This window comes from Heloderma suspectum, chromosome 4 (assembly GCF_057233095.1).
Source record: "Heloderma suspectum isolate Gila_16-S chromosome 4, 16-S_ref, whole genome shotgun sequence".
Classification (NCBI taxonomy): Eukaryota; Metazoa; Chordata; class Lepidosauria; order Squamata; family Helodermatidae; genus Heloderma; species Heloderma suspectum.
Genome location: NC_139461.1, coordinates 286,174,029 through 286,194,094, shown reverse-complemented (window position 1 = coordinate 286,194,094; position 20,066 = coordinate 286,174,029). Strand labels below are relative to the sequence as shown.

At 46.3% G+C, this 20,066-nt stretch overlaps 1 protein-coding gene across 1 annotated transcript in view; it reads left to right on the top strand.

Annotated features, from left to right (window-relative positions):
• Positions 1 to 17,676: 17,676 nt before the first annotated feature.
• B4GALT5 (beta-1,4-galactosyltransferase 5) overlaps positions 17,677 to 20,066 on the top strand; it is a 96,074-nt gene continuing 93,684 nt past the window's right edge. The window contains exon 1 of the mRNA XM_084854110.1: positions 17,677 to 18,321. Within this exon, the coding sequence (XP_084710236.1) occupies positions 18,198 to 18,321 (124 nt within the window). The 5' untranslated portion in view covers positions 17,677 to 18,197. The remainder of the gene's footprint in view (positions 18,322 to 20,066) is intronic.

Genomic DNA, 20,066 nt, shown 5'->3' with positions numbered 1-20,066 from the left:
CCCCTCTACTCAGCACTGGTTAGGCCTCATCTGGAGTACTGTGTCCAGTTCTGGGCACCACACTTTAAGGAGGATGCAGACAAACCAAAAAAGGTTAAGACAGAGGAGAGCAACGAAGATGATCAGGGGACTGGAAACAAAGGCCGATGAGGAGACACTAAAAGAACTGGGCATGTTTGTCCTTGATAAAAGACGACTGAAGTGACATATGATAGCGCTCTTCAAGTACTTGAAAGATTGTCACAGAGAGGAAGGCCAGGATCTCTTCTCAATCTGTAAGGGTGGACACTGAGCCCATAGAATCCCAGAGTAGTTCTGATTCTGAGGAAGAGGAGTCGCTCCTGGGAGAGGAGCACACTCCTCTTTCCCAGGGCCAACAGCTGACGGAGATTCCTCCCACCGGCATTCCTAGCTTAGATAGCAGTCCTGGGAGTGACAGAGCGCGGGAAGCAGACTTGATGGACGCGCGACGCCGATGCAGAGAGCGGCGCCAAATGGAGGGCACAGAAAGGAGGCGTAGTGCCCGGTTGGCGCGCAAACAACGGTTGCGCCCAGAGGATCCAAGGGAAAAGGGGAGAGACTCTCCCTAGTCCTTAAGTTCAGGGTCTGCCAGTGATTCCCTTTCAAACGGGGACCAACTGTTCCAACTTAGGGCATAGGTACTCTGCTGCTCATATCTAGTTGCTAACAGTAGAGTTGCTAAGTTGTAAAAGAGGAATAAAGCTTTGAAAATAATCCCTTTGTCTGTGTCTGGACTTGGCTACTGGATTAGACTGAGAGAGGCCTCCAAGGAGCCCTTGACACAATCATCCTAGAGTGCAGGACACAGAATAATGTGCTCAAGTTACAGGAAACCAGATTCTGGCTGAACGTCAGGAAAAACTTTCTGACTCTTAGAGCAATACAACGGAACCAATTACCTAGGGAGGTGGTGGGCTCTCCCACACTGGAAGCATTCAAGACAAGGCTGGACAGCCACCTGTCAGGGATGCTCTGACTTGGATTCCTGCATTGAGCAGGGGGTTGGACTCCATGGTCTTGTAGGCCCCTTCCAACATTACTATTCTATGATTCTATGATATGACTCTATGTGCAAGAAACACAAGAATGTGGGGGATTTTTTCTTAGAAGCTTCTCCTACTACTGCTTGAAGAAGCCTACTGTGAGAAAGTTGGCTGGGCCTCTTTCTTCTGACAGAAATTGTAGGCTGGCAGGGTGCCAAAGTTTTTGATCTACTTATTTTCAACCATTTGAGGGAGTGAAAAGAAATTGCACCTGAAAATTGCAGGAAGGAGAAATTTCTCAGTGTGCAGGGCTTCAGTGATTACCGTTATATACAGTCAGGGCCAGAAATATTGGAACAAGGATAACTGTTTTAGCAGTTGGCCTCTGTACACCATCACATTTAAGTTGAAAGGAAACATACCCAGATGGGAGCGAAGTCAGGACTTTCAGCTGTAATTCAAGGGGTTTGACAAAAGTGGGGCACTAACCATTCAGGAAGAACAGCCAGTGGCATACACACACACCCATTGTTGGTGGCTCATAAGTAATGGAACAAACCAACATCATTTCAAACTTAAGGATTGCCTTTAATACCTGGATGAAAATCCTTTGCAGTCAATGACTGCCTGAAGTCTGGAACCCATGGGCGTGACCAAATGCTGAGTTTCCTCACTCAAGAGGCTTTGATAGGCCTTTACTGGTGCTGCCTTCAGCTGCTGCTTGTTTGTGGGTCTTTCTGCCTTCAGTCTTGTCTTCAGTAAGTGAAAAGCATGCTCTATTGGGTGCAGATCAGGTGACTGACTTGGCCATTGAAGAACATCCCACTTCTTTGCCTTCGGAAACTCTTGGGTAGCTTTTGCTGTATGTTTTGGGTCATTATCCATCTGCAATATGAAGCGGCGTCCTATCAGTTTGGCAGCATTCGGCTGAATCTGAGTAGAAAGTATAAACCCTACACACTTCAGAATTCATCCTGTTGCTTTTATCAGCAGTCAGGTCATCAATAAACACCAGTGACCCAGTTCCATTGGCAGCCATACATGCCCATGCCATAACAGTGCCTCCACCATGTTTGACAGATGATGTGGTATGCTTTGGATCATGAGCTGTTCCTTTCCTTTCCATACTTTTCCCATCATTCTGGTACAAGTTAATCTTGGTTTCATCAGTCCACAGAATCTTATTCCAGAACTGGGCAGGCTTTTTTAGGTGTTTGCTGGCAAAGGCTAATCTGGCCTTTCGGTTCTTGAGCGTTACCAGTGGTTTGCACCTTGTTGTGAAGCGTCTGTATTTACATTCATAAAGCCGTCTCTTGACTGTAGATGTTGACAATGACATGCCTACCTCCTCAAGAGCGTTCTTGACCTGGCTAGATGTTGTGGAAGGTTCCTCTTCACCATGAGCAGAATTCTATGGTCATCCACTTTAGTTGTCTTCCGTGGTCTTCCAGGCCTTTTGCTGTTGCTGAGCTTGCCAGTTTATTCCTTCTTTTTCAGGATGTTCCAAACTGTTGTATTGGCCACTCCCACTGTTTTTGCTGTCTCTCTGATGGGTTTATTTTGTTTCCTCAGCCTAATGATGGCCTCCTTCACTCGCATGGACACCTCTTTGGACCTCTTGTTGGGAGTTCCAGTGAACAGCTACCAAATGCAAACGTAACACTCAGCACCACCTCCAGGCCTTTTATGTGCTTGCTTGGTCATGGGGTGCCCAGGAAACAGGCCACACCTGGCCATGCAGCTGCTTGTCAGCTATTCGTTCCATTACTTATGAGCCACCAATGATGGGTGTGTGTGCATGCCACTGGCTGTCCTTCCTGAATGGTTAGTGCCCCACTTTTGTCAAACCCCTTGAACTACAGCTGAAAGTCCTGACTTTGCTCCCATTCCAGTGGTGGGCGGAGCCGAAGGCAAATGGGCAGAGTCAAAATACCCACACGACCAGCCTATTTTAGCTTAAAGTGCTTCCTGCCACTAACTAAGCCATAGGAGAGGAGTTTCAATCTTTAAGAATGGGGGGAACACTACACAAATGTTGGGAAACCACCCAATGATCAGTGGCCATGGGAAAGGGTTGGGGTCTGGGGAGGGGGCGTGGGCTTCCGGGGAACCTCTGCAGGCCAGGTTTGGCCCCTGGGCCTGAGGTTCTATACCTCTGCTATAAGTCTGGCACTGTGAAGATATGAGATGTAAGGAACAACAATATTCAGAGGGGAAACTTTGCTAGTTTGTTCAAAACCTAAGAAGAGCCCTGCTGGATCAGACCAAAGGTTTATCTGGCCTGGCGTCCTGTTTCCCACAGTGGGCAATCCAGTGTTTATCCTATTAAACCAGTAAAAATAACAGCCTTCTGGCATCTTAAGAGCAAAAGATTTATTGTGATGTCTGCTGTTGTGGAAAAAGAACAGGCATGGTTCGTATCCAAACACAGTTGTTTCATAGCTACATCAATTTCAAATCAAAACAATTGCGCTATCCACTGCACAGATGTACCCTCCCCCCTTTGCTCTTAACTGTATGATTCTGGATTGCCAGTGGGCTTAACCCTGACTGACCAGGCCTTCAGGAACTAGGAGTTTGCCAGCTATAATTATGACACTGAGGTTGTTTTCGTCAAAGCAAGCAAATCCCAGCACCAGCCTCGCCAAAGCCCAGGGCAGCCTTTTGTGAACTAAGCTTTTGTGGACTAGAGTCCACTTCATCAGGTGAATAAACTATTATTCCTGGTTGGCATGGCAAGTATACATATAGATAGGTGAAGAAGGAAGGAGGATTGTAGACAATGGGGTCAAATGCAAAAAGTCCCATCTGTCACTCTTCAATTAAAGCTTAAATGAAGGCAAAATAAGCACAGTGAACATTCACAACAGCAGTAACTGGTGATGATAGCACAGTATAGGGCGGCCACGTTTGCCTTGCCAAAAAAGAGGACAATAGAGGACACCAATTTGCATGTGCTAATTTGTATGTATAGATTCGTGCTGTGCTGAAAATTTCTCCCACATTTTTTTTTACCATTCTCAGTCAATTTGATGGAAAAGAAATTGCTTCCAAAAAAAAAAGAAATTCAAAGGAGGAGAAATTTCAGAGAAATTCTCATAGGCTGGGTTTGGGTTTCTTGGGCTTACCTTACTTGTGAAGTAGCTGAGGAGTGTGCATGAGTGTCCTATGTGTCATTGTACAGTCATCTCTGTGGCAGCCTGTAGACTCGTCAGCTTCCCACACTTCAGTTAAAGCCATCACGAGGAAAACATCATGAGCCCAATTCCTCCCATGGGGCTTTTTCAGTTCAGAAAGTGTGGGGAGACTGCAGAGCAACGGAAAGATGTGTGATAGAGAGAGAAAACACACACAGTGCCCTCGGCCACCTCTCAGTGAATAGGTAAGCTCAAAAATACCACCAAGAGAAATTCTGCCTCAAAAATGTGGAAGCCTCAACACAGTTGATGAGCAGTGCAATAAACCAAAAACCCTTAGGAAAAAAAGAAAGGAGCTGTGCTACAACCCCTGCCAATAGTGAGCCCTATCTGTGAGAAACTGTTGGAGAATTTCTCTTCCCTTAGGAGAAATTCAGTGAAATTGTCCCCCCAGTTTCTCTGCCCACAAATAGGCTGGAGAATGTTGAGAGGCCATTTGTGCACAGCTTTAGCATAGATGCAAATTTACAAATAAAAACTATAAACAGAAGCACAATACATCTCACCATAGCGCGGAAGGCTGCACTCAGGTGACCTCTGTGCCTGGTCCGTCTGCTGTGTAGGTGCTAACTGTGGATGGACAACTTCAAGGCCCCCTGCTGCTCTCCTTTCTTAGGGTCCCTTCTTTGAATAAATTTGGACAGGACAACACTTTAAACAGAGAACACCTTCAAAGAGAAGACTCTGTTCTGACAGTTTTTCAAATAGAAGATTGTCTCCTGTAAAATAGGACACATGGCTTCCCTATAGCAACCCATGATCCATGTCTATAAATACACGTTATTGGTGAATAAATATGATATACAGTGTTCTGTGCAGGAATGGAGTGGGAAACTGGATTGTCCCATTTTGCTTAATCAATGGATCACTGTTTTGGCATCTATACCTGTCATGTCTGTGGATCTTAGGCTGCATCTTATTCAGCAAAATGTTTTGTTTCATGTCTATTGGATACTGCAACAACTCTTTAATAAGGGTTTGTCTAGTACAGCTAATTGCTGCTAATGCAGTGCAGCTAATGCTTCTTTTAAACATATGTTTTGGCAATGTCCAGTAGTTGCTTCTTTTTGGAAGGAAATTATTATATGGATAAATGTTGTACTGGAGCAGTCTTTAATATGCGCTGGTGTACATGTGCTGATGTACATGCTCTTTTAAATTATCTACCTGCTCCCTGGAAATTAACAAATGGTCAGCATGAATGGATTTTCTGCATCCCTTTGTCAACTAAACAACTGATATTACAACATTGAAAGGATAAATGCTCACCTCCTATAATGCAATGGATTAAAGACCTTACAATGCTTTCAATATTTTAATGGGTGGCATATAGAAGCCACCTTCAAATGGATACTTATTTGGATATCTGGTTCACTTTTGTTGAATCTTATGTATAATTGCAAGAAAATTATATTTTCATATATATGCATTTCATATGTATTCACTGACATGGATATATACAAATCTACCTATGTATATATATTTTTCCCTCTTTCCCCCCCTCTTCATTCTTTTTATAGTTATTTTTATTTTTTGTTTGTTGAAATTTCACAATAAAAATGGATTAAAAAAACAAAACTATGGGTGATCAACTTCCAGGCCCCCCGCTACTCTCCCTTCTTAGGGTTCTTTATCTTTAAACTGTATTTGGACTGGCCCACCCTTTAAATACAGAATACCTTCAAAGAGAGAGCTGTTCTCTGACAGTTCTTCAAACAGAAGCCTGTCCTCTCTAAAATAGGACATGTTCCCTGTGGCACTTTAAATCACCCTAGGTTTGCTAAAGATTCAGGACCAGAATCAAGACCCAAATAGTAGATGCAAGGAGGATTCCTCAGAAGATAGAACTCCACCTAGGATTCTTATGATGTTCAGGGCTTTGACATGAAAGACACAAAAGGGAAACATGACGTCAAGGCCTTTTAGTGCCCCTAGTGCAGTAGTACTCTCCTGTGATCTTTTGTGTTAGGTTGTGTTCCTGTTAATTTCCCACACATTTACCCTTTCAGGTTGTTCCCTTCTACCTTCCACGGCTTCCATCCTCATAATCACTTCTGAAACATGAGAAATGAGAAGTGTGTTTCTCATATGTGATCTCTGCCCAAGCCACCCCACCCCCCACCCCTCCACCCCAGTAAAGAAACAGCACTTCCCATCACAGGCATATGAGCATTTGTGCCCATTCAGGTCTATGCAACCCTGCTGCTGTTGCATCTTCAGCCACAGTGAATTCTGGAACAAAAATGGAATCAAGTAATTGAGCATAGAGTAGTAGTAGTAGTAGTAGTTGCGGTAGTAATGAATAATAACAAATATGGAGAGTGGGTTTGGTATACCAGAGCAATAGCATAAACAAAGGAGCACAATTTGCACATACACTCTACATAAAGTGAGTCGTTTAAAGGATAAATAAAATGGTGCCTGTGGGAGTTTTCAAAAGGACACTCCCAAAAAGACAGCAGTTTTCAAAAGGAAATGGCAAAAGGGCAGTTCCAGAATATCTCCAATCACATATCAAACTGTACCTACAAATCAAGTGATGCAATTGTGTCCTATGAGCCCAGGGTTCAAATGAGGGTGTAACAATTGCAATAGAAGCTCTACCACTGACTGAAAACCAGGGACTAAAAAAAGCAAGAGAATGCCTTTGAAAGAGGAACAGGGAGAAAGATCAGCTCATGGGTTCTCGGTGGCTTGTTAAACATGGTAACAAGCCACCCTGCCTGGGTTCCAGCATGGTGTCCAGCATGCGCTGCAAGAAAGCATGGCTTATTTAAGCCACTCTGCCAGTCACTAATTGTGCAAACCCAGGCACAGAGAAAGGGAGAGAGGAGGAGGAGGAGGAGGAATGTTGGCTATAGAAATGGCACCGGAGAATGTATGGTTTGCATTCTTAACCACAAATGAGTGAACAGTGGCATCCCGTTACAAAAAGACTGGTGGCCTAAATGGCGTGATAAAATGGTCATTTCTATCTGTCCTTAGAAAACAGGGGAGGGGGGTGTTTGCTGGTTTGCAGGCATGTGAAAGTAAATCAGGCTGGTTTATCCTTTACAGAAGCAGCCAATAAAAAGACAGTCTTTGTTGTCCTGATCATGTGATGCACCCCTTCCTGTCTGCCCCTGGGTCCAGCAGAAAAGCCTCACCCTTATCTTCAAAACCCTCCATGGCCTTGCCTCTTCCTTATCTCTCCACTCTCATATCCCCACACAGCTCTGCCAGTAACATTTCCTTCTCAAGCTCCAGTACCATCAGCCACCTGAACGCCTCCTGCTCCCTCAGATGACTCCCTTGCTGCCTGCCGAACATCTGTGCAATGCTCCCTCTCTTACTTCCTTAAACCCTCTCTTCAAAATCCACCCTTTACATGAAGCTTTTGACACAATGCTTTAGTCCCCATGCCCTTCTCCAGTCTTCCCCAACCTGGTGTCCTCCATAGGTCTTGGACTGCAACCCCTATTATCCCCAGCCAATGTGGCCAGTGGTGGATGGGGTTGCAGTCTCCCATTTAAACCCTCCTACATCTCCCTTCCTTTACTCAAGAGTAGGGACCTTGTCCTTTTGTACTTTCTATAGCACCAAACACACTGATGACACAGTAATAATAGTGTTTCATCCTCAAGTATGTATCTTACATTTATGCTGCTGTTACACTTGATTTACTGCCTTTTTAAAAAAAAGTTAATCCCAAGTAGTGGGTTATATCCAATGGGGTTTATCCAATGACAGTCTGACTTAAGTCCCATTCATTTCAATGAGTCTACTCTAAGTAGGACTAACACTGGATACCACTCTACATATTTAGGCCTAGACTTCATTTTCTACAGCTTTGTTTAATGTACTATTATTGGTTTAAAATTCAGTGCATGAGAGAGTGGGTGTAATAGTCCCATGGGCAATAGTTTATTAACATCCATTTATTAATTAATTCAAGAGGACAGAATGTGTGATGGAGCTCTGAACTCAGTGACCTGCTAATATTGGCCTGATTTTTTAAAATGTATTCATATACAGGCAATACACAATCATCCCAAGTAATGTTTACAAACAATAAAAATACTTAACAAAAATTTCAACAGTAAAAAAGGAGAGTACAAAAAAGTGTTTTCCAATTAACTTAGCAATTATGTTAACTGGTTTGCATAGTGTGAAATCTATCCATTGTGAACTAGGGACCAATCCTATGGCCCCTAGACATTGTCTGAGGGGCCATAGGACACTGGGGATTCCCCCCTCCAAGATCGGAGACAGCACTCCAGCCTCAGAAGGGGGAATCAGAGATCCGACACACACACCCCTTCACAGCTGGCATGGAAGGAACCACACTAGCTGCCCTCCAAGCTCAGAAAAGCAACCTCGGAGATGGGAGGAAAGGGGTGTTCTGGTGGGCAGGGAGATGAGGAGACTTGAGGGGCCAGGATACACCAGCTATCCCGAGCCTCCAGCAGCCTCCTTCCTTCCCCCTCCAAAGCACCCTCACTAGATGGACTAAAAGCCCATCTAGCATAATATGCAGGGTGGCAGGACACAGAAGTGAAGATTGCCTCTGCCACTCCCCCCGACCTGCATTGGATGATTGGAACCCTCCAAGTTTGGGGGCATCTGATCATCAAGGGTGCAATCGATAGGATGTCCAGAAAGACATCTGAGAATCTGGCAGTTATAACCTGGATGGTCGCTTGTTTATTATAAAAGGGAACCATTTTCCTTGTCCACTCCTCTGATCAATTTACTATATCAGCCCTTCCCCAACCTGGTGTTTTCCAGATGTTTTGGACTACAATCCCCAGCATTTCTGACCATTGGCCATGCTGGCTGGGGCTGATGGGAATTGAAATCTAAAAGATGTGGAGGGCACCAGTTTGAGAATAGCTGTACTATATATGTTAATGTTTCGATCACTACTACTTGCCAACCCCTACCAGTTGAAGTGTTTACAAGCAGAATCCCACCCTGGTGTCTTCCAAATGCATTGGACTAAAACACCCATCATGAGCCTCGTGTGGCGCAGAGTGGTAGGCGGCAGTATTGCAACTGAAACTCTTCCCACGACCTGAGTTCGATCCCAGCGGAAGCTGGGTCCCAGGTAGCCAGCTCAGGTCGACTCAGCCCTCCATCCTTCCGAGGTCGGTAAAATGAGTACCCAGCTTGCTGGGGGAAAGGTAGTCACGACTGGGGAAGGCAATGGGGAAGGCAACCACCCCGCTATAGTCTGCCATGAAAACGCCAGCATAAGCGGCATCCCTCTAGAGGTCAGCAATGACCCGGTGCTTGCACAGGAGGAACCTTTCCTTTTTTCAAAGCACCCATCAGCCCCAGCAAGCATGGCTGATGACCAGTGGAGGCTGGTGGCTGTGATGTCAGTGGGGCAGTAAATCCACTCCAGGTTTCAGTCAGGTGCACCTTGGATAGCTCCTTTAGAGTTCTGTCCGGTTCTGACTGAAACCTGGAGAGTAAACACTGCCCCATTGACATTGGAGCCACCAGCCTCTACTACTGGTGATGTTTTCCAATTCCTTGCTACCTCAGTTTTTGCTGCTGCCAGCACGAGTGTCGTTATTTCTTTATGCAGTGTTCGGTATTGGTTGTCTGGAATGCCTATCAATGTAAGTTGGTAGGTATCTGTCAAGAAAGTGCTAGTAACTGAAGACAGGCATCTTGAGTCTGGGCAAGGGGGGATTGTTCCCTTTCTTTGCATCACTTCCTTTTCAGTAAGCTGCAACTCGAGATAGCACAGTTCCAATAATGTGCTCATTTTAAGCAGGCAGGCCAGTGAAGTTTACCTCTTTGTTGACCATCCTGTGCAAGAGGCCACTTCCTCATTACTCATCTATGCCAGTCAAGTTAAGACAAGTGCTCAGCATTTGCTGAGTTAATTCTTCTCATTAGAGCTGCCTGTTTAACAAGGCAATAGAAGACTGTCAGTGTTTGTGCAGGGCTATTAGTGTCTAGCCACTGCTACTGTTGCTCACTGGTGGCAAGGGGCACACAGTAAAACAAGGCTTTTAAAACAGGGAAGATATTGAGTCTGATAAGGGGCAGGACAGGAGCGGGCAGGAGCGCCTCTTTCGTACAGACATGAATTCAGAAAAAGGCATCAAGGCTTGCATCTAGGCTTACACTCTGATACAGCAGCACATGTAACACAGTAGATTGCACTATCAGAAGAGCTGCCGTCCTTCCGCACTACTTCCATTTAAAAATAAAAAATGCTGCGAATCCCATCCTTCGCCTTGCAAGCCTTAGTAGTTCGAGTGTTGGACTGGGACTCAGGAGATCCAGGTTCTAGTCCCCACTCGGCGACTTCGAGCCAGTCACTGACTCTCGGCCTAGCCTACCTCACAGGGTTGTTGTGAGGATAAAATGGAGAGGGGCATATAAGCTGCCTTGGGTTCCTTGCAAGAGGAAAAAAGGCAGGATGTACATGTAATAATAAATAATAAAAATTAATAATTCCCACAAATGCCAGACACGGAGGAACTGGCTGATAATATGGGAAATTCGACATGATGTTAATTGCTTCTTTGCATTTCAGTGGGGGGGGGGGAGCTGATAATTATCAGGACCACAGCAGGCATGGAGGGATAATTTATCACTTTCCTCCCTTGCTGTCGTCCTGAGGAAAACTCCTCCTCCTCTGAAGCTGGTATTTGCATTGGAAAGAAATCCCCCACTGGCACCCCAAGGGAGATTTCCTCTGAATATAAATACCAGTTTAACAGGGCTGGCTCTCCCATGAGGCAGGATGAATCTCCCACTTCAGGCAGCAGGTCAGGGGGGCTGGTGGATCATGTCACAAACCTGCCACTGCCTCAAAAGAATAGGCAAGAGCTACAGAGCCCTACCTGCTGCTCTCTGAAGTAGCTGCCTGCCCAATGCCTCACTCTCAGGACCCCTCAGAGTAAGGCATCGGGTGAGCAGGCTGCCTGAAGAGGCCTGTCAGTTGCTTTTTTGCTGTGGCAGATTCCACAGCGGGAAAGTGGCCAGTATGGTTCTCCAGAGTGGTCTGTTCAATGCCTGGCTTTGAGGGGTCAGGTGGCAGGCATTATGGAGCAGCCACCTGCCAAATCCCTTACACTGAAGATCCCTCAAAGTGAGACTTGGGCTCCCTGGAGAGTCGTACCAGCCATGTTCCTGCTGCAGCAGGGCGACAACAGAAAAGCTGCCAGTACAACTCTCCGGAGAACCCACCAGGCCAAAATGCCTCATTCTGAGGGATCCTGTGTCACAGGCACTCTCCATGGCCACCTCACCCACAATGCCTGATTCTGGGGAAGGACCCCTCAGACTGAGGCATAGGGGATAGCAATGGAGGGGGCAGTGCAAGGGGTGGCACATATTCCACTGCCACTGCACTTTAAGAGGGATTTTCCTCAGGAGCAAAGCAGGGGAGGGAAGGTTTAAATTCCCCTTCCGTGCCTGCTGTGATCCTGATAATTATCCGCTTCCCCACCACCACTGCCCAGTTGCACTTTAAAGTGCTTAAACCTTCACCTTAAACGCAAAGATGCATTTAGAGTGCAATCCTATACACGTTTACACAGAGAAAAGGCCTACAACTCCCAGCATGCCCCAGCCAGAGTTGTAGGCCTTTTCTCTGTCTAAACGTGCATAGGATTATGCTCTTAATATCCCATCCAGTTTGCCCCTGACATATCAGCTGAACTACAACTAGTGGGTGGCTCTCCTATCTCATAGTAGAAGAAAAAAGATGCACAAAGAAAATGGTGCAGCGTGAAGGAAAAGAATCACAGGGCAGGTGAAATAAAATGAAGGCAACAGCATGTAGACAGAGGAAGAAGTAAGACTGTCAGGGAAAGTCTGTGATCTCCGATTATATTAATATTCTCCTCAGCTTGCCTTGTCTTTGTGAGCCCTCCACTTTGTTCTGCCTTTCTGCACCTCCATCCCCTTCTCCTTGTTTTCCTGCCTTCCCACCTCAACCAGCTATTATTCATTAAAAAGAGAGTGCATATTCCATATAGTATTAAACTTTGCCCAATCCATCCCTACACACAGCTCTGTCCATCCTCTTCACCCACCATCTCCTATTAGGTATATTCTTTGTGTTACTGCAGTACCTGGTAACATATTGTAGAGACTCTGCTGTGCAGAATTTTTGCAGTGGACATAAGGAGGAGAGGAAACCAAAACGAAAAAGAGCAGTGCAAGCCCAGAGTTTCGGCCTCCCGATTCTGCCTCCTAAGGCAGTAACCTACTGTTAAAAGCATAGATCTGCTTATTTTGCATTAAACAAACACCATATATACTGCCCTGTAGTTTTGTTTTTGCTCAGATTACTTCATCTGAAATGTAATGTGCAGTCCAATCCTTTACCTGTTTACTCAGAATAAGGTCCCCCAGAGTCCAGTGGGACTTACTTCCAACTAAGCATGCATAGTGTGAAGGATTGCTGAGACTAGTCCCAACAACCCTGCAAGGTAGGACAGGCCAAACCTGGCCACAAATCCCCACAATAACACAGTAGACTTCTACCCAGGCCAATAGGGGCATTTCTACACCAGCCTAAAATCCTGCATTTAAAACGGGGCTTTCTGCTTCTGTTTCAAATACAGGATCACCACTGACTCCCTTTACATGTACTTCCTTCCCCCCACCCCATATCTGAGTCTTCCATTATCTTTGATTGATCTCACTCTTCTTCTTCCCACTTTAAGTCTTTTCAGGAAGGAAACTGAAGTGGAACATAATGGGGTAATTTGATAGATCCACAGATAACGAGCTATTTAAAAATGGAAAAAAAGGGCATTTAGTGCAGGAGGGTCATGGCGTCATGTAAAGAGCCCACAAACTTCTGTGAAGGAGCAATCTCAAGTCTCAGGATAAAAGCTCTGTGTGATGAAGTCATAGGTACTGAAATTGGCACTGAAGTTATGCAGAACATACCACACCAAGGGGAAGTTGAGGGAATGTTTATTGAAGGAAAAGGGACAATTGGGGAAGGGAACATGAGAGGTGGTAGGTTGTAGAAGAAGTTACAAACAGGATTACCACAAACAGACCACGCATGAATGCTGAGATCCTTTATACACACCCTCAAGCAAAATAATGAAGCTAGTTAGTCTGTCCTATACATACCAAAGTATGGGCCTTCCAGGATAGTTTCCAGCCATCAACACCCCCCCCCCCAACCCATCAGAGCAAAAGAAGACAATGCACCTCTTCCTCAGTCCCTTATTTAAGGCCCGGCCCTAGCAACTCAGGGCAGACTTCGTGTAACCAATCAAAGCTCAGCCCCAGGGTGGACTACCCTCACCTCAGAAGAAGCAGGATCTTCCCACCAGGGAGGTAGGGGAGCTGCCAGAGGCAAGGCCCGGGAGCTGCTAGATCACAACCGGCTCCAGGTGGTTACCTTGGACGTGACAGCTCAGCCTATTCTCATGGTGGAGAGCAGGCCTTCGTTCTTCACACATAGAATTGCGGCCCTAGGAGTGAATTGATCCTTTGGCAGGGGTGCAGAACCTCAGGCCCAGGTGCCAAATCTGGCCCACGTGGGGTCCCACAGAGGGCCACCGCCCTTTCCCCTGGCCCTGTCTCCTTCCCCTGACCATCAATCTTTTGATGGTTTCCTGGCTTTTGAGCAGTTTCCTCCCATTCTAAATGTTGAAATGCCTCTCCTAAGCCTTAGCTGCTGGCAAGAAGAGCTTTAAGTTAAAATATGCTGGTATTTTGGCCCCAGCCCCTTTGCCTTTGGCTCTGCCCACCACTGGAATACCATCCGCAAGAGCTTCTCTGAAATGGAATTTGGCTCTCAGGATGAAAGAGGTTCAACACCCAGTGGCCTAAAGTAAATACAGCTGCCAGAAGCCTGGTTTGGATCAGGGCTGCAGGAACGGTACAAGGTTTTTTAAAATCCTTCTTTCCCATACTGTTTCCATAATTAACTCCCCTCCCCTCAAAGTGCTATTACCTACAGAAGAGAAAAAAGACAGGTACAGCACAGGTGTCTGTCATTTCCCCCCTCCATGACAAATATTCCCTCAGCAGCATGGCCCCATATTAACTCCCCACCCATGGCTGCATTTAAGCAAAGAAAAAGACACTGATTAATCTGATCACAGCCATGGTACCCTACCTGAGGTACAGTGAGGTGGTCAGCTCAGGTGGTCAATGCTGGGCAGGTGGGTGGGCAAGGTGTTGGAGGTCACACAAGGTAGGCCACACAGCCTACCCTGTGCCCCCTAAGCCACCTTGTGGTACAGTGGACACTATTGTGTCACCCCTGAAATAAGATTCGGTGGTTAGGCTGGTTGGCTTCTGTACATGAGATGGTGTGTGTGTGCCATCTTGTCCTTCTCAGGTAGTATAATATCTTAGGCTGGTCCTGATCACACCTCTCCCACACCACTTCTACTTTAGCCCTTGGGCAACTTGAATTTGGCCAAAGAGAGAAAATCATTCTTATGTTATAGAGTAGGTTGACAGAATTTGGCTGCAGTAATGCTGATTCTGCCTTGGAATTGATGTCGTGAATCTTGTACTCTGTGCTGTGTGTTCCTAGAAATACCTGATGATTTGTATATCTGTTGAACTAATATTACAAATTGCCAGTGCTCTCCCCTCCAAAGGCAACTGATGTGGTAAAGTTGTTCTGAAACTTTGCGGTGCTATAAAGAAGGGTTGACTGTGAAATTTGTATTGCAGTTTGAATGCTTGGAAAAATGATATATATGCAAAACAGTATACCTAGGGGCAAAATGTCTATATTATGTATTGGCACATTTATTGCTAGATGATCTGATCATAGCAAAAGTCTCCACTGTCACCCACTCATATGCTCTAGTCCTGCAGAAAAGATTCCCTTTGAGGGGTGAAAAAACAATACTTTCCAACCATTGTGAATTTAGCTAAGAATTCATTGTCATCTAACACCATTCCTCACATAGTTATTCATCCTTCATTTTGCTTTCATTTTCTGTTTGAAGCAATTCACAAAGCTTTTGGTTGAAGGAAGTCAAAGAGTGAACACAATATGAAAGTGATGCTTTAAAAATTCATTACTTCAAATTCAAGTCAAAACAGAGGACAGTATGTAAAGGAGCTGTGAAGTCTCCTGTTGCGTTTAATTCCACATAATGTGTGTGTGCACGTGTATGTATTCCTAGCAACAATGCTCACCACCACTAACCACGGTGCCATGACCAGACAATGTCCTGGCAACAAATGGCACAGAATTTGCCATGGTACCATCACAACCAGACAACACAGCAGGGAGCCAAGGTATAGCACAGTGTAGTGGAGTTGATATGGCGCTGGCTTTGGATTGCTGGGCTATAGAGATCCCAGTTCTAGTCCCCACTCAGCCATGAAGCTCACTGGGTGATGTTGGGCTAGACATTATTTCTCAGCCTAACCTACCTCACAGGGTTGTTGTAAGGATAAAATTAGGGTGATGCTTAGATTTTGTGAGCTCTTTTGAAGAAGATTAGTGGGGAAATGTAATTAATAAAGAAACACTGCAATGAATAACACTTTGCAAAGCCTCTCTGACAGAGTGCCAATTCACAGGCAGCATTGTCGCTATGGCACTACTGACAAAACCAACCCTTTCTTTCAAACCAGTGTGGAGGGGGAACAGACTGGGCCAAATATTGTAGATCTGTGATCAGATCTATTTTCCCCATTTATTCTAAAGGTCCTTTATGTGTTTTAAGGAGTCACAGGGGAGTATTCAGATGGAGATTTAATACCCACTCACACAAACTGGCTTCTTTGCTCCATGCTGTTTTACCAAAGTGAATCACCCCAACATACCCCCCCTCCTCAAACTTCTACTTTCCCCATTAAGGAAAACTTATGGATATGCATAAGTGCCACACAGAGACTTAGGAAAATACCTATTAGGCTATTTCCAGATGGTAGCTGTGTCAGTCTACTGCAGCAAAACCAACAAAGAGCCTTGTGGCATCTTAAAGACTAAGAAATTTATTCTGGCATAAGCTGTCTTGCATAATTAAATTTATCATGGGACTCTTTGTTATTCTTTCTTTTATCTTATAATACACACACACACACACACACACACTTTCACCAGATTTGGTTTCCAGGGCAGTTTACAAAATTAAAATACCAAACTACAATAGAGCCACATGGGTGCAGGATGTTTATTATATCACCTTGGTGCTTAAGTGCATTGTATTTCTTCTTTGTTTCTCTTTTTTGTGTACAAATAAATGTACAGTAAGTGTAGGGGATGGCAGAGTTCAAGGACTTCCCGCAACATTGTGTCAGTGCTGGAGTGCGGGGGCAGGACTGGCCCTGACAAGATTCTGCCTGAGCTGCCCCTGCCCCAGACTTTGTACTCTCTGTTCATGCCCTGTGGTCGCCTCTGACTTGTGCCCTGTGCAACTCTCTCCATGCCAGTGCTACATGGGATGGTGCAACACCACTTCTACAGTAGCTACAGTGGCACCAGCATACAAGCACAATTATTGCTTTGGCAAAGATAGCACCAGCCAATTAAGCACCTTTTCAGATGTGACAACAAGTCTCAGTGGGGCTTTTTTCCAAGCAAGCATGCATAGGATGCTGCTGCAAACCTTAGTGCTTCTCTCTCTCTCTCTCTGTTAGGGTGCACATGCTGCCAAAGTACATTCTAATGAATTCAGCAAAGCACCTTGGGGCACCTTAAAGACCAGCAGATTCATTGTGGCATCAGCTTTTGTTGGACTGTCATAAATCTGATGAAGTGGGCTCTCTAGTCCTCAAAAGTTTATGCCACAAATAAATCTGCTAGTCTTTAAGTTGTCACAAGCCTTGCTTTTGTTGTAACGAACTAAAATTCTAGCCAATGTAGGCTTATGGTATAGACACAGGAAACCTACATTCAATGGAATACTTCTGAGGAAACATTTTTAAGATGCAATTCTATACAAGCTCACCCAGGACTACAGCTCCTATCCATAATCTCCCTGTTAGCATGGCCAGTGGTAGTGTTAGCTGGGGATGATGGGTATTGCAGTCCAACACTTCTGGAAGGCACCAGGTTGGTGAAGGCAAAGGGACAACAGATTGGATCCAGACTTAGTCATGCTTAGAATTGAAGCATTGAAATAAACTGGGACTTTTCTTTGATTCAAATGGGTCTACTCTAAACACAACTAGGTCTGGATTCAACCCGACATATTTTCAAAACTTCCCAGTTTTTGATCTGATTTCAGCTTCAATTTTTTTTTAAAAAAATTAAAGTATAGATTTACAAACATCTTAATGAACTACTAATGCTAAACAACAAAACAAACCTCCAAATTTTTCTGTCTGTAATAGAGATTAAACTTCATACAAAAAGTCTGTGTTCAAGGACAGCGATTCTAAAATGTCTATAGAACCTGTGATGAAAAATGTGCTGCATATGTTGCACGTGGTTGATGTATTACTATCATGCTATTTTGCATTTCTAAAATAAAATACTTGTTTACACACACACACACACACACACGCCAAGTAGGCGCGGTATTCAAGCCAGCCGTTGGTGAAAGATACCACGCCACTCCCGGCCAGAGCGCTGGCAGGAGCGAGCAAAGGCAACTGAGAGCTTGCGGACGATCCCTTACACCGAGCGGCGGAGCAAGCTTGCGCGTTGGGTGGCGTGTGTGTTTACTGCTGCGGCGAGGGGAGTTTGCAGAGAGCCCCTGGCCCCGCCTCCTCCCTTCAGCCTCGCGCTGCCGGTGGTTCGAGCCTCGGCAGCGGCGACGGAAGGGGGAGGAGGGGGGCGGAAAAAGGAAGGCGAAAAGGAGGGTTTGGTCGAGCAGCGCCGGCGGCCGGCTCCTCATTCATGCAGCGGCGGAGGCGAAGGATCGGAGGGGGCAGGCGCGGCAAGGAAGAAAAGCAGGACTGAGCGAGCGAGGGAGGAGCCGCGCTCCGGAGTCAGCCGCCGCCTCAGTCAGCAGCGTCGCCAGCCGCCGCCGCGGCATCCTCCTCCTCCTCCTCCGTCGGATCGCCTGGAACGGCGGCGGGGCTGAGGAGGGCCCGGACCATGCGGTGGAAGCGGAGCCCTCGGAGGCCCTGGCGGCTTCCCCGGCGCTCGCTGCTGGCCGCCCTTTTCCTCTTCTCGCTCTCCTCCTCCTTCCTCTACTTCGTCTATGTGGCGCCCGGCATTGGTAAGGGGGAGAAACGGGGGAGGGGGCAGCGGTGGCGGGTCGCTCGCCTCAGGGAGCCCCGTGAGGAGAGCGCTGAGCGGGGTGGCGCCGATCTCCGAGGGGAACGCTGTGAGGGAGACGCGCGGCGGCGGCGGCGGCGGCGGCGGGGGGGGGGATTTCTCCTCCTCCCCCCTCACACTCGAGGGGGAGGGGCGCGCGTGCGTCGTATTGTGTGTTGGGGGCGGGCTTCCCCTCAGCTTAGCGGTCGACGGAGGGGAGCGGGTGTTGGGGGGGGAGAGGTGGGCGAGGTGAGCCCCTCGCTTGGGCCTGAGGCCCGGCCGCTTTTTTGTTTTCTCTGCTGCCGCCTCTCCGCGGCCAAGCGGTGTGGCCCTCTCTCCCTGCCGCCAGCCCGCCCTCTCTGCCTTGCCGCAGCTTTGGGGCGGGCTCGGCGTCTCTTCCCCTCGCTCGCTCAACCCCCTTCGGACCAAATCACCTCCAAAGGCGGCGGGGGGGGGGGGTTCCACCCGCGATCTCTTCGTAGCCTCCCCCCCCCCAAATAGTGTTTGCAAACGTAGAAACTTCGAGAGGGCCCGTCAGGGCAGTGCTCTCTTGCCCCCCTTTTCCCGCCCGCGCGGCTCCCGCGCCCCATTCTAAGAACCTGGGATGTTGCTCACCATTCTCTTCCCTGATCTCGGCGCGAAAGCAGCACCCACGTCCTATCGGGTATTTCCTTTCAGCTGCATCGTAGGACACCTGTGGTATCGCTGTTCATTACATACATCATGCGTGTGTTGATATGTGCATATCTAGCTATTTATCTTAGGCTTTTCTTTTTCTTTAAAAGGATTTATATACCTGTTCTGTAAAAACAGGAATGGTCCTTCATTTGGGGTTTATACATCTATTTTTATCGATAGTTGGGAGTTTATATTTTTATGGATTTATATGGTAGGCCCCTGACACCAACAGGGCCACTTCCTCCCGTCAAGGTGTGATCTCTTCCTTCATTACAGTTCTCCATTTCTTTCTCTTCTCGCTTATATTGCTGACCTTGAGTAATTCACCACTTTATCCTCTCTAGTTCTAGGTACACAATGGAGGGGAGGGATTAGGAGTTTACATGGGAGGTTGTGGAGGGTGAGTGAGAGGGTGTAAATCCCCTCCCCCCCAGTTGTTTGTGCAGATCACACGGACAGAATTATTCTGGTTGATGAGAGTATACGGCCTGCTTCATCCTCAAGTGGGCAGTTCTTAAAGACACAGAAGAGCACATGGAATGGCCCTGCAGTTTGTGATCAGTAATAGGGTCAAATGTTGGATGATCGTTGCTCTCTTTTTCATTTCTCTCACCCCCTCCCAGTTCCAAATACCACCAGGTCCAGTATTTTATAGGTAGGTTTTGGTTAATTGGGATGTTCTGCAAGATACCTTTGCAAGGGATTTCTGTTCCCTGAAGGCAACAAACCTGCACTTCCTGTGATTGCTGTTTTTTGACAGATCTCTCTTTCTGTGGTGTTTATTGTATTTTCATCTACTGAGAGTGTAACAAAGTTTTCAATAAGCTTTCTCTCTTCCACCTGCTACCTTGTTATTGTTAAATGTGATTTAGGACTTCAGCATTCTGCCTGAGAATAGCAGTATTTAGGCCTTGATGGAATTTTAATCTAAGGTATGGTTAAAATGCTTTGGATTGTCTTTGAGTGTTTTTTACACTGGGAATGCTTTAATGGGTAACAGAGCATATTCAGTGTTAAAATAATGGACTG